This window comes from Gasterosteus aculeatus, chromosome 1 (genome assembly GCF_964276395.1).
Source record: "Gasterosteus aculeatus chromosome 1, fGasAcu3.hap1.1, whole genome shotgun sequence".
Classification (NCBI taxonomy): Eukaryota; Metazoa; Chordata; class Actinopteri; order Perciformes; family Gasterosteidae; genus Gasterosteus; species Gasterosteus aculeatus.
Window position 1 is genome coordinate 3033491 of NC_135688.1, and position 11499 is coordinate 3044989.

Below are 11499 nucleotides of genomic sequence, written 5' to 3' on the forward strand. Positions count from 1 at the left end.
GCTACATAATCTCACAAACTAACAATCAATAAACCGGCATTCAGTGTAAATGAAGATGGAAAAGTGGAAAAAGCCAAATCAATTGGTTTAAGAGTTTAAAAATTGGCTGTATCAGACAAATACTGTATTGAAATGCAGATAATATAATAATAACAATCATATTTAATCTTTACTTGGTTATGCACAGCTGTTATATTATTTTGTCATGGGATCTTGGTTGTAATAACAGTTCCACAATGGAATCAATACTACCAAGAATTATATTTTAAGTTTTTTTTAATTTTTCTTTTGACCTTATATGTTGTCAGTCTCTAAATAGGTTTTTCACTGTTCCCGTTTTGTTAGAAGAAACAAAAGCGACAGCGTGTCACAGTTACAATAAGTACTTTATTGATTCCACAGTGCTGCCAGCACCAGACAGATAAATATGCGGTTCTGAGTTGATCCATTTACAGTTTGCTGTGAGACAAAGCAAACTTTTCATTACAGACATACATAATATTCTTACGTGTATAACATATTTGGGCTGGTTTCCTTGTTCCGAGCATACATATGTGGTCCCCATTGAGAGATGTGGTGAAGAAGCCCTGTTAAGTCCTGGTTAGTTAACATGTGATGAGCTGTTACATGTGCAAATCATCAAATGGCGCAGCGGTACGATCAACAACGTGTAAGTGTCTGTGTGTGTGTCTGCGCAAATAGAACATCTGGTACACGCACATTTTATTTACAATAAATACATTTAAGCTATCAATATAATAAGAGAAAATGACATCTGGTATTGGTGGCATTCAGTAGTCTCAGTTTTCCACCCGGCAAAACCGATTTAATGCTTAATTGGCGTAGCAGGATTCTTTGCTGGCATAAAGCAAAATAGTTTAAATTCATAGATGCTTTTAGTACTCGTAGTAGTATAATTTCAATTCACATTAAATCTTTCCGTATACTCCTCATTTAGCACTACAGCTGTTCACACGTACAGGCATGCTCACACACATCGACCGGTTTCACCCCCCTCATAAACAACAGAGAGCACATCGATTCACGGCCACATGTAGCCACACACTCGTCTGTGGGAATCACACCAACGCGCACCAGGTCGTGATTTTCTTCACTTTTCCCGGTTTGGTAAATGATCATTTCTCTCTTTAATCCAATCCACCTCTCCAGTCTTAATTACACATCGCTTTAGAACAAGGAGCTTTGTTTGGCATCTCCCCCGATCTGCATAGGGGGGCTCGAACGGGACGACGCCAGCGTTCACTCGTCGGTCCCTCAGGTTAGGAATGGCTCTCGTTATCCTCCAATGCTCTGCTCGCTGTACGCCGGCGCTTGCTATACTCTACATATCGTATTCCCGAACCTCTTAAAGCTCTCTGTCAACACCTGGCGCTTTGCAGCGACGTACTTGTCTCTTTTTAAAAAAAAAATGTATTTTCGCCACGTTCCATCCCCGCCCTGCTCGCCTCCCGCTTCACTTCAGCAGCGATATGTCGTCGGCAAAGTCCCCGTGTGGGTGGAGGCAGCGGGCGAAGCGCCACTGGCACACCATCAGACACAGCGGCAGCATGAAGAGAGCGCAGATTCCCGCCATGATGTAGGCGATGGTCATGAGGGTGGACTCGTCCGTCTGAGGGATGTTGTAGCCGCAGTCCTCCAGGTCCACGCCGTGGAACGGGCCCTCCACGGAGGCCGTGCGGAACTCGTCGTGCACTAGAGAAGGCACAGCGGGATTGTGGGTATTTAAGAAGACTTACTCGATCCCACTACTTCTTTCTATTAGCATCCTCCATCTGTTCCCCCGTCTCAAACCTTACGGACACCCCCCCCCTCACCGTGGCAGGTGCTGACGGCGAAGCCGATGCGTTTCCTTTCGCGGTCGAAGACCACGTAGAAGCCCTCCATGATGACGGCCCCCATCACGGTGCCGGTGCTGGACTGGGACACAGCGAACTTGTAGCAGTCCTCCTGGGCCGAGGCCACGTCCTCCACCGGCCGCAGGTATTGCTGCATGAGGGGAAAAGGACAAAAAGATCAAGGCCAGCCGGTCAGACACAGACTGATAAATTATAAAAACCTTGTGTTATATTTCCTTTATTTGGTTTATTACCTTAACGTTTTACCAGGATTAGATCATTAATTTATAGATTGTTCAATCCCACTATTCGTGTTATATTTCTTTTGATTGTTTAGGAGAATGCTCGCTGATCAGTCTCAGCAGTAATTCATCTTTAACATTAACAGTGATTACATCACATGTCGTTTTATCCAAAGAGACTTACATTGCATTTTTAACCCACAGTTTTACATTTTGCCCAGGGAGCAATTCGGGGTCAGGTGTCTTGCTCAGGGACACTTTAACATGGGACATGGAGCAGCCAGGGTTCAAACCACCAACCTCACAGTTCAGTTCAGATCATACTCGAGATCGTTGTGCAATCTAAACCTGCTGATTTGCTCCCGAAAGGGATGAAAGTACGAGCTTTTCGTTCAGCTGTCAGCATCGAGGTCGCTGGCCTCCCGCAGATTTAAATCTCACCGTCAAATCATCTTCATTGAGCCATCAAGGCTTTTCCGGGAGGCTTTCAGTGAAAGCCCTTTAATGACTTTTCAGGGATTTATGAAAAGCTTTGGGAAAATATATTCATTCTTTTTTTTTTATTTCATTCCCCCTCCTGGTAGCTTGTGTGACTGACGGATCATCGGATGGAACATCCTGTAGGCGTACGGAGGCCGATGAAAGCTCCGTTTATTCAGGATAACAGGGAAATCACTGTCACAGAATCACAGATGATGCACACGGCACCGTGCGTGACGCATATCATTTTTAATCTCATTTAAACCGGTCAAGTTTAAGTCAAACACGGTGGCTTCTGATCCGTTGGACGGCGTTTCAGGCGGTGCGTCGGGTGTGGCGGCATCTAGCGGTGAGGTTGCAAAGTCCTGAGATTCCTCCTGTGTGCCGAGCACAACCGTGATCAACAAAACCGGCGCCCCGAAGGTGTTTGTTTGGTTCGTCCTCTATGGTTGCACCTGCACGTCGTGTCCCTTCGCACACTGAAGCGGCCACATACCTGCGGCAGGATGGAGATCCTGAAGGACTGGTTGTGGTTTTCACTCATCAGGTAGAGGGAGATGACCGGGAAGATGTGCCAGGGTGTAGTGCCGGCCTGCCAACACACCAGCTGCTCTCCGAGCCAGAACCCGGAGGGGAACTGTTCGGTCTGCGAAACAAAGGGTGACCTTAACAGAAGCTCCGTGCGGATTACAGTGAGGACTTACGGGTAACACACGGAGTAGACAGGACTTACCGAAGAGGCTGCTTCGATGGCTTTGACTGCGGCCTGGAAGACCTTGCGGGGCAGCCGGAGGTTGGTGGTGCCGCTGTCCACAATGCTCTTGTCATAGTTGTACTGGACAAACAGGCCGACAGTTTCTACTTCACATCACTTAGGTGGCTCCCGGCGTCTTTAGCCATTTACTATTAAATCATTCTTTCTTTCACCTCTTTGCAGTCCATGTTGAGGTCCTGCCCGTTCACCTCGATGCGTACGATGATGACCTCGTAGTACCACTCCCTGCGAATGGGCGTGTACCAAAGCTCGCCCACGTACAGCGATGGGTCCACTCCTCCGATGATCTAAGAGCATCGGGACAATTCCAATCTAGCAGCGGCTCCGAATATGACATGAGGTGATTAGATGATTTCTGTGTGTGTGTGTGTGTGTGTGTGTGTCTCACCATGCTGCCGCCGACAGTAGCGCTGCCCAGGGAATAGTTTTGGGTGAAGCCGGCTCCGCACAACTGGAGAGAGAAGAGGTTGGGGACGGGAGTCTGCCGAACCAGAGAGTCAAAGAAAGGCTCCAATCTCTCGTCAGGCTGGAGGGAGAGAGAGAGAGAGAGAGAGAGGGAGAGAGAGAGAGAGAGAGAATAGCTTCATGACTGAATGAGACCAAACTAAGCTGCTGTTTTTAGCTTAAATACTGGAGTAGACATTTTGTTGGATTTGTTGTATGTTTTATTCTTCACCAGGTTTGATCTTTAAAGGAATTCAGAAAAGATAAAAATAAGTATAAGAAGTGTCCTCTAACAAGCCTGGTTCTGTACCGTATGTTGCTTTACTGCTCTCACGCGATGAAGCATAAATGAAAGAAGATCGTGAAGTAGAAACCCACGGTGCGACATCCTACTGTTTATGGGGCACGATGAAACCTCGTAAAGGAGGAATCTCCACCAGCAGCGGATACTTATGCTCCGTTCCTTAGAGCTTTATTATTAATCCACAATTTGACATATGATACGGTCGTATATGGTCTTGCACGAATGGCATATGTTGTTACCCGGGCTATGTCAGCGTAGGCCAGCCCCAGGATTCCCTCCCAGTTGGATCCATTGATGAAGAAGCGATCCGACTGGGTGATGGCGGCGATGTTGGCGCGCAGCGAGGCGTTGGGGCCATGAGGGACGGAGACCAGGTCGGTGCCCAGCTCCCCCTCCCACCGGCCCTGAGTGTAGGGAACGTACACGCTCCTGCCCTGGTCGCGGTACGAGCTGGAGCTGGGGAAAAGGGGGGAGGGAGCGGGAATAGGGTGTGGAGGAGAAAGGGGAGGGGACATCTGAATATGGACAAACACATCGTTGCAATATGTCCTTTTGTGTTGATTGTGGAGAGCAGGAGACTTAAAATCATATAAATCATTCCTCACAAAATGAGCTGGATGAAGAGACTCTCTACTCACAGCGAACGCCGGTAGTATCGGCGCAGGAAGGGATGAGCCGCCGCCCCGACAGCGAAGTTACTGCTTCCTGTGTCCACCAGGATGTTCAGCTGACAGAGGAGAGACATGCGGTTAATACTCTCTGTGCATTTGGCCCGTTCTGGGTTCGTGAAACGGACACTCGGGTTACATTGTGGAATTGATTGTGTTTAAATCGCTGAAGGGCAAGTTTAATTCCTGCTTCCTTGGTAACTGTTTTTTTTAAATATGTCCCTATTCTGCTATCTTTACTTTTACTTTCTTAACACTGTTGGCATTTCATTGACAGACATTTCTTATCTCTCAGTTATTCTCTGTGTGGCTTCATCTTTCCTCGTAGTGTCCCGTGCTGGTTCCTTTTGCCCTAGATGTCCTTCTCCCCGTCTCCTCCGTCTCTCATCTACTCCCACCCCTCCCCTACCTCCCTCTCAGGTTGCCCATTCTACTCCCTCTCTTCCGTCTGCATCTCTGTGAGAGTGTCACATTTTGCCCAATCAGCCCAAAACAGTGATTGAATGTGTGAATGGAGCACAGACAGAAAAACACCTCCCAGCATTACACATATTCTATTATTATACATTGTATACTTCTATAAAGTACTGTGTGCTACTGTGTGGCACATGTCACAGGCATATAGTTCAAGTTTATGTGTACATTTATGTTTTACTGACTTATTGTACAATGAATCAAAGAGAATTGTATATGAATATGAGTGACAGGAAACAGAGGAGCAGACACGGCAGAGAAAGTGCTTCTGTCTCGATGCTGTTCCTGTAAGCCCCGAATAAATATATATATATATATATATATATATATGAAAAATGTATAAGCAGAAAACAAAGAGAGGGAAGGCGATTCTGAGCAGAGGAGCGAGCACCAGATGCTGTGGAATCCAGCCGTAGGGTAAGAGGCCCGCGGCCTGCCCCCGTACCACTGAAGAGGGTTAACTGTCTCTCTCTCGCCCCAGCAAGAGTCCGGCAGAGCCCCCGGATGCCCACGGCCACCCCGGTGAAACTTTTGAGTTACAGTCCCACCCCCTCGGTTTATAACAAATAAACTTCTCTAGGTTCCGACTGCTCTTTTTCCAGTTTGGACAGCCACTGTTCACCCTCGTCAGGCCGGGCGCCCACAATATACATGCTGGCTCTGACGCACGCATGCATCCGAATGAATGACACGCACACGCCTGCATATGCTGCAAACGCGTCACTGTAACGCCGCGCACGCTCAGCGTGGACCTGTTTCCTTTTGTGCACGCACACATACGCGCAGACTTTGCGCCCCTCCCTGCTCGCTCTCTGTCCATTGTGTCCTCCTGTCCTCTCCGGCAGTCTCCCTGTCTGTCTGTTCCAGCCATTGTACCCCCCCCCCCTCCACTACAGAGGACAAATCATCTCGTGGTTACCAGGAAACATGCTACCGTTGACAGTTACTGTAAACGCCCTAATGGTCATTTCCACAACCCAATGTTTAATACAAGGCCTTATATCACTTCTGCGGTTATGATGGAATTGTTCATGACCAATAACAACTGAGCATTTATCGAGATGGTGGCGCGTTAAAAGCATTAAATGCATTCAGAGCTCTTCATTTAAGATATCTCAGAGCTCATGCAGGGTCTGGTAATAAAAGTGTGTTGTTGTGGAGATGGACATCCTGAATTGAGGTCAGTGACCATCTCATTCATGGTGCTGTTAAAGGATTCTTCTAATTAAATTCTTTGTTAGGGTCAAAGACGATGGAGCTGAACATTGCAGTGATTGTCATACATTTTTATTTGACATTAAATCTTTTTTCTATATATTCTCACGTTCTCTCCCTCCCACTGCCCCGTCGCCCTGCGTGTGTGTCAGCCCGTACGCCGCAGCTGCACCCGGCTGGCTCTCCTCCCTCTGCAGAATTAACGGTTCCATTATCTGTGTGTACCATTGAAGCCTGTCTCTCACTTTAAACACACACACACAGGCCCATTAGTCCGTGGAAACAACGCTAGTCTAGTGCAAGGACATCGACAGTTTTGGACCGTGTATTTTAAGTACTGTCAACTTACTTTCATTTTGCATTCCACATTTAATTAGAGACATCTAATACTGTAAGTAAGTGTGAGGACATTTGTACATTGGTAAACGACATGTCAGTGTGATGTCAAGTTGTGTTGAGTAGACTGTACCATGATGTAGTGTGTGTGTGTGTGTGGTGCCCTGAAATGAGTTAAATGTACATATTGTTACTTCAATAGCGTTAAAACAGAGTGAGAGATAAATACACAGACACACATCGGCATGCAAGAATGAGGGGAAAAAACAAGATGAAGTGTGAAATTTAAATATAGGCCTTTTCGTTAAGTCAACAAACGGCACTATTTAACTGTTACTTTGAAGTGTAGCTGCTGGTATTCAATGCAACATTCCTGTCAATCAAGCAGAAACTAAATTCAACTGAAAGGGAACCGAGACATGGTAATTAAATAACCTGCGTGTCATCCTATAAAGATGATTTGTTTTGTATTAAAGAGTCCTTTGACAACACCCAGCCGTGACCGCGCCGCGTGACGTCAAAGGAAGCCGTTACCTTCTGCGGAGGAGAGCCCACGGCCATCTCCACGTAGTAGCCCTGGCCGGACTTCCCACGCAGGTTGTCCACCATGTCCACGAAGCTGACGCTGCGCGCTGCCGCCCCTCTCCGCCTGCGCGACGCGGCCGCGGGGGCGGCAGCGGGCTGCAGCGGCGGCGGCGGCGGCGGCGAGGGCGGCGAGGGCCGCGCGCCTTGCCGCAGTGGCACGCGGATGGCCAGAGGCAGGCCCGAGGCGTCCGGTGCGGATCGACCGCCACCGAGCAGACACGCCGAAGTACACAGCAGCAGACACGTCACCTGGAAGGTCGACGCCGCCATGCTGAAGCTCGGCGAGAGGGGGGGGTGGGGGGGGGTTGTGGGTTTTTGTCGGTAACTGTTTTTTGTTTGTTTTTTTTTACCTCACGACGCCCCGGTCAGTGTGACATCCAGGACGCAGGGCAGGAGATCCGGCGGCGATGATGCTGAGCTAACGGCAAAAAACATGATGGCAGGTGCGCCGCAAAATAAGAGGTCACTGTGTCTTATCTTATTAAATAAAATAAAAATAAACCCGTTTTTAGAGCGCGACAAAGTGCCATGTAGGCAAAACACAAATGGCTGTGAGTGTCGCCGGGCAGCGCTCCATCGGGGTCACGGGTAATTTCGAGGTAACGGTTTGAATCGTCGCGACGCGCTCGCGGGCACAAAACCCGCCGGACCCGTGTCGTCTTCCCCCCGCGCACCCTCACGTTTTAACGACCGAAGCCTCCGTCGGGAGGGCAGGCTGACCGGCGAGCCGCCGTAATCCGCATCCTTCCCCGGACCGTTCATTCAGTTCTCCGCCGTGCAGTCTTTCACCTCCTCCGCCTCCTCCTCCATCCACCCCGCTGCATCCTTTCAGAGCCGCCGGGAGCAGCAGCGGGCGTCGCTGCCGTCAAGTTGAACAAGTTGAGCAGCGTGACTTCCGGTGAGCGTTTTCAAAATAAGACGGTGGCGAGAGAACCACTCTAATGAACCTGTGAGATGTGCTCTGTTGGGCAAATATATTTTCTTCTTTTGAAATTCCAATTTGAAATAAGATTTCATTCATATCAAAGCGGCTTGTACCAGACCAATTATTCCTCTCTGGTTGCTTTATTTTCATTGTTCTCTTTATTTCATTTTTAGTGGTCTCGTTCATGCACACCATGAACTAGAGCATTCTGGGTAATGGTGTTTCCACGATGATCGCTATGCAGATTGCATGCAACATGTGCATTTGAAGCCCAGCTACCTACTTCACACATTTTCTATTTTCTAAAAATTTAGAAACAGTCACGTGACCAAACACTTGCAACCCGAACATTTTTCAAAAAGGGATTTTTATTATCTCAGATGACCAACGCATGCACCTTGCACACGTATTATAACAAGAAATGACTGAGTTTTTAAACTTTTGGTTTGTTGTTCTCAGCTGAGTTTGGGGCGTCGCTGTATTGTTGCTATAATCAGAATACTTAACCATGACGCTGTAGAGATCTTATTATATGTGATGTCGGTAGCATCTGGTGTAATCTATTATATTGTTAAATGGCCCACAACATTCTCATGGAACACCAGAACAATGCATAGTATCCGTATACATTTACTTTCCGAGGGAGACCACACATCATATACATTTATTATGAAACAAACGATGAAGTTGGACTGCAGCAGTTCAAATACAATCCAAAATTCAGTTAGTTCTTTCTCCTATCGACAGAGTGCCTCTCCCCTCAGGTGATCCTGGACAGTCCCAGTAGGAAGGAACAGCGAGGAAGGAAGCAGGTGCCAGCACGCCGTCCGCATCGTTCCCCTCCATGGTGAGTCCCACAGACTCGTTACCGTGGTGCAGCAGTCCACACCGTTCCACCAGAAACAGAGCTGGCTCCTCCTGCCCTGAGAGCGCAAGAGCGTGTAATCACTGATCACAGCAAACGTTTTCTTTACACCTTATAAATGTAAACAAATCTGTGTCGGCGAGTGAGAAATACCCACCGGTCGAAGGCTTCGGTCCCCAGCTCTCTCTCTGATCTACAGGTTTGGTGGAGAGCAGCTCAGCTCCACCGTCTGGTGGACAACACACTGGCAGGGCCCCCGAGTAACCCACTCTACACACACACACACACACAGATACTGTAAACCGTCACATATTTACATGTATACAAATATCACAATAATCATGTCCTCACAGTTTCAACCTATGGCCAACAACGTACCTGCTGCAAATACAAAGGTCAAAGATCATCTATCATGGAGACGGCCGCCTTATCGCAATGTACCAGCTGATTAAAGCAACAAAGATATGATCTTGTCGCCTGGCCTTTACTACAGATAGTGTTCCACAGGATTTTGTTAATCAGGCGTCCTGGGTTCAGACATGACTGGATGACACTCACCGGTCCTGGGGGTCCGTCGTCCGGAACCCTTTGGCAAACGGGTTGCTAGCAATTTTTAGCTGGGTGATCTGTGAGATGAGGTTAAAAATCACAGAAATGACTCCCTAATTCTTTACCCGTTCCCAATAAATAACACACAGAAGCGTACTGATCCACATACCCGGTGGTTCTGATAGGCAGTGACGGCCATGAAGCGCGTCTCGGGGAAGGAAAAGGAGCAGAAGTTCCTGTGTGCGTTCGCGTGGCTGTCGGGAGTCGGATCCACGTACACAACGTGGAAGCGCGGCTGATACCGATGCATGGAGTTCAATATCATCTGCACAACAGGAGGTCAAAGCACAGACATTTGTATCAAAGGAATGTCCTCAGAAGTGAAAGGGTGGCGACGGAGGCCATCACTGACATGTCCGTTGTCATCCAGCAGGTTGTTGGTGAGCTTTAAAGTGTCGAAGGAGACGGTCTGCTTCATCCACTGGGCTCCGCAGGCGGGGGAGTCTGGGTGGAAATGCATCCTGCTCGGGGCCACGACGTCGGCTCGGCCCGTCACCAACCAGGACGAGCTGTGGAAGGCATATCTGACACACGCGCAAAATAGTGAAGATCAAAGTGACCAAGGAGCAGCTGAATAAAACGATACCAGACACTCGTCATACATGAGCTTAAACAGTAAACTACGTGTTGCAGAATCTCGGGTTAACACAGAGCACCGCAGACCGCACGGACCTGTATCGTTTGTCGTCAACGATGAGAAAGTCCATGAGCAGGACGTATTCGGCTGCGGGATCCATCCCGGAGATTTGCACCTGGAAGGTTGGAAACATTCTCCTGTGGTTTTCCGAACATGAAAAAAGATCATTTAGCGAGACACGCGGGAAGAAAAGGGCACGGTGACGAGACGCTATCGGCACCTTCCGGCTTTGGTGACGATCATCTCCGTGCCCAGCTGGTCAAACTGCCGCCAGAGGGCATGCATCTCCAGCTGAACTCTGACCCCGCTGACTTGGGGGGCCTTGGCACCGGACAGAGACCCGCCGTCTGCACAGCAGGGCAGAGACAGTTCGGAGCTCCGAGACTGATGAGGACCTGCGGCGAGGGGAGAGGAGCCGTGAAGGCTTTGTCCGCGTTGTCATCAATTTATATTTCCTCTATTGAGCTCAGCTGCTTGTGATCATAAAACACTTACCATCCATGACTCAGGTTTACAAGATGAATAACACAACTAACAGATTTTGCAGTTTTGTCGCTTCCTTTGATATTTTTTATTCACTGTTGTCCTTCTGACAGGGCACCGCCTGCGTCACCCCGACAGCAGCAGGGAACCGACCCGAAACGATGGCTACAGAACAGAGAACTGGAGGCACAAACCGTCCTCGTCCCGGTCCGTTGCCGGGGCGCTGAGGTAGACGTGCGTCCGAGTGCTGTGGCCGTTTGTCTCCGGGAGCACGCTGGTTTTTATAAACCACGCGAGTCTCACTGGGGACCCGATGGCTGCCTCATCCATTACAATACATCACAGCTGCACGCGCATGCACGCATGTGGCCCCCGAGATTTGTGAAGACAAAAACGTGCACGGACACGCACACACACAAATCCTTTTTGGGACATCTACACATCCCTCCTTGCATTTCCCATTGTTTCATATGGCCTGAAGCCCTTCTTGACCGACCCGTAGGACGTTAATAACACCCTAGTCAGCCCGGTGTTACTGAGTGTGGACAGACGAAGACGGCAACAGACCGCTTTTATTATTCATTGCATACTTTCTCGGAGC

General features: G+C 48.7%; 2 protein-coding genes and 1 long non-coding RNA gene across 4 annotated transcripts; 1 reads left to right on the top strand and 2 right to left on the bottom strand.

The window, feature by feature from the left end:
- Positions 1–367: 367 nt before the first annotated feature.
- Positions 368–8201, bottom strand: bace1 (beta-secretase 1). Of its 2 annotated transcripts, none has more exons than XM_040190890.2 (9): positions 7329–8201; positions 4740–4828; positions 4341–4557; positions 3742–3879; positions 3506–3640; positions 3312–3413; positions 3075–3224; positions 1836–2007; positions 368–1713 (listed from the first exon to the last, which is right to left on the bottom strand). In XM_040190890.2, exons 1-9 carry the CDS (start codon positions 7647–7649, stop codon positions 1475–1477), a joined length of 1563 nt encoding a protein of 520 aa, XP_040046824.2. In that variant the 5' UTR covers positions 7650–8201; the 3' UTR covers positions 368–1474. The 2 variants fall into 2 exon arrangements, with proteins under 2 accessions (XP_040046824.2, XP_077963629.1); XM_078107503.1 differs by having other exon boundaries at positions 4341–4551; positions 7329–7684.
- Positions 7464–10377, top strand: LOC144411353 (uncharacterized). The gene is made up of 3 exons (XR_013468502.1): positions 7464–8277; positions 9069–9151; positions 10149–10377. It is a non-coding gene; the product is annotated as an uncharacterized LOC144411353 (long non-coding RNA).
- On the bottom strand, positions 8889–11034 carry LOC120827798 (T-box transcription factor TBX1-B). The gene is made up of 8 exons (XM_078107505.1): positions 10911–11034; positions 10636–10810; positions 10451–10552; positions 10131–10302; positions 9888–10043; positions 9728–9795; positions 9327–9439; positions 8889–9227 (listed from the first exon to the last, which is right to left on the bottom strand). Exons 1-8 carry the CDS (start codon positions 10915–10917, stop codon positions 9025–9027), a joined length of 996 nt encoding a protein of 331 aa, XP_077963631.1. The 5' UTR covers positions 10918–11034; the 3' UTR covers positions 8889–9024.
- Between the last annotated feature and the right edge of the window lie 465 nt (positions 11035–11499).

Excerpts from the sequence above, each read along its gene's own strand:
- bace1 (XM_040190890.2), bottom strand. The coding sequence starts at position 7,649 with ATGGCGGCGTCGACCTTCCAGGTGACGTGTCTGCTGCTGTGTACTTCG. Across the intron at positions 3,880-4,340 it reads CCTACGCTGACATAGCCCGG|CCTGACGAGAGATTGGAGCC; the intron begins GTAACAACATAT and ends CTCTCCCTCCAG. Across the intron at positions 3,414-3,505 it reads TCAACATGGACTGCAAAGAG|TACAACTATGACAAGAGCAT; the intron begins GTGAAAGAAAGA and ends CTGTTTGTCCAG.
- LOC120827798 (XM_078107505.1), bottom strand. Across the intron at positions 10,303-10,450 it reads GTTGACGACAAACGATACAG|ATATGCCTTCCACAGCTCGT; the intron begins GTCCGTGCGGTC and ends CGCGTGTGTCAG. Across the intron at positions 9,440-9,727 it reads ACGACGGACCCCCAGGACCG|AGTGGGTTACTCGGGGGCCC; the intron begins GTGAGTGTCATC and ends GTGTGTGTGTAG.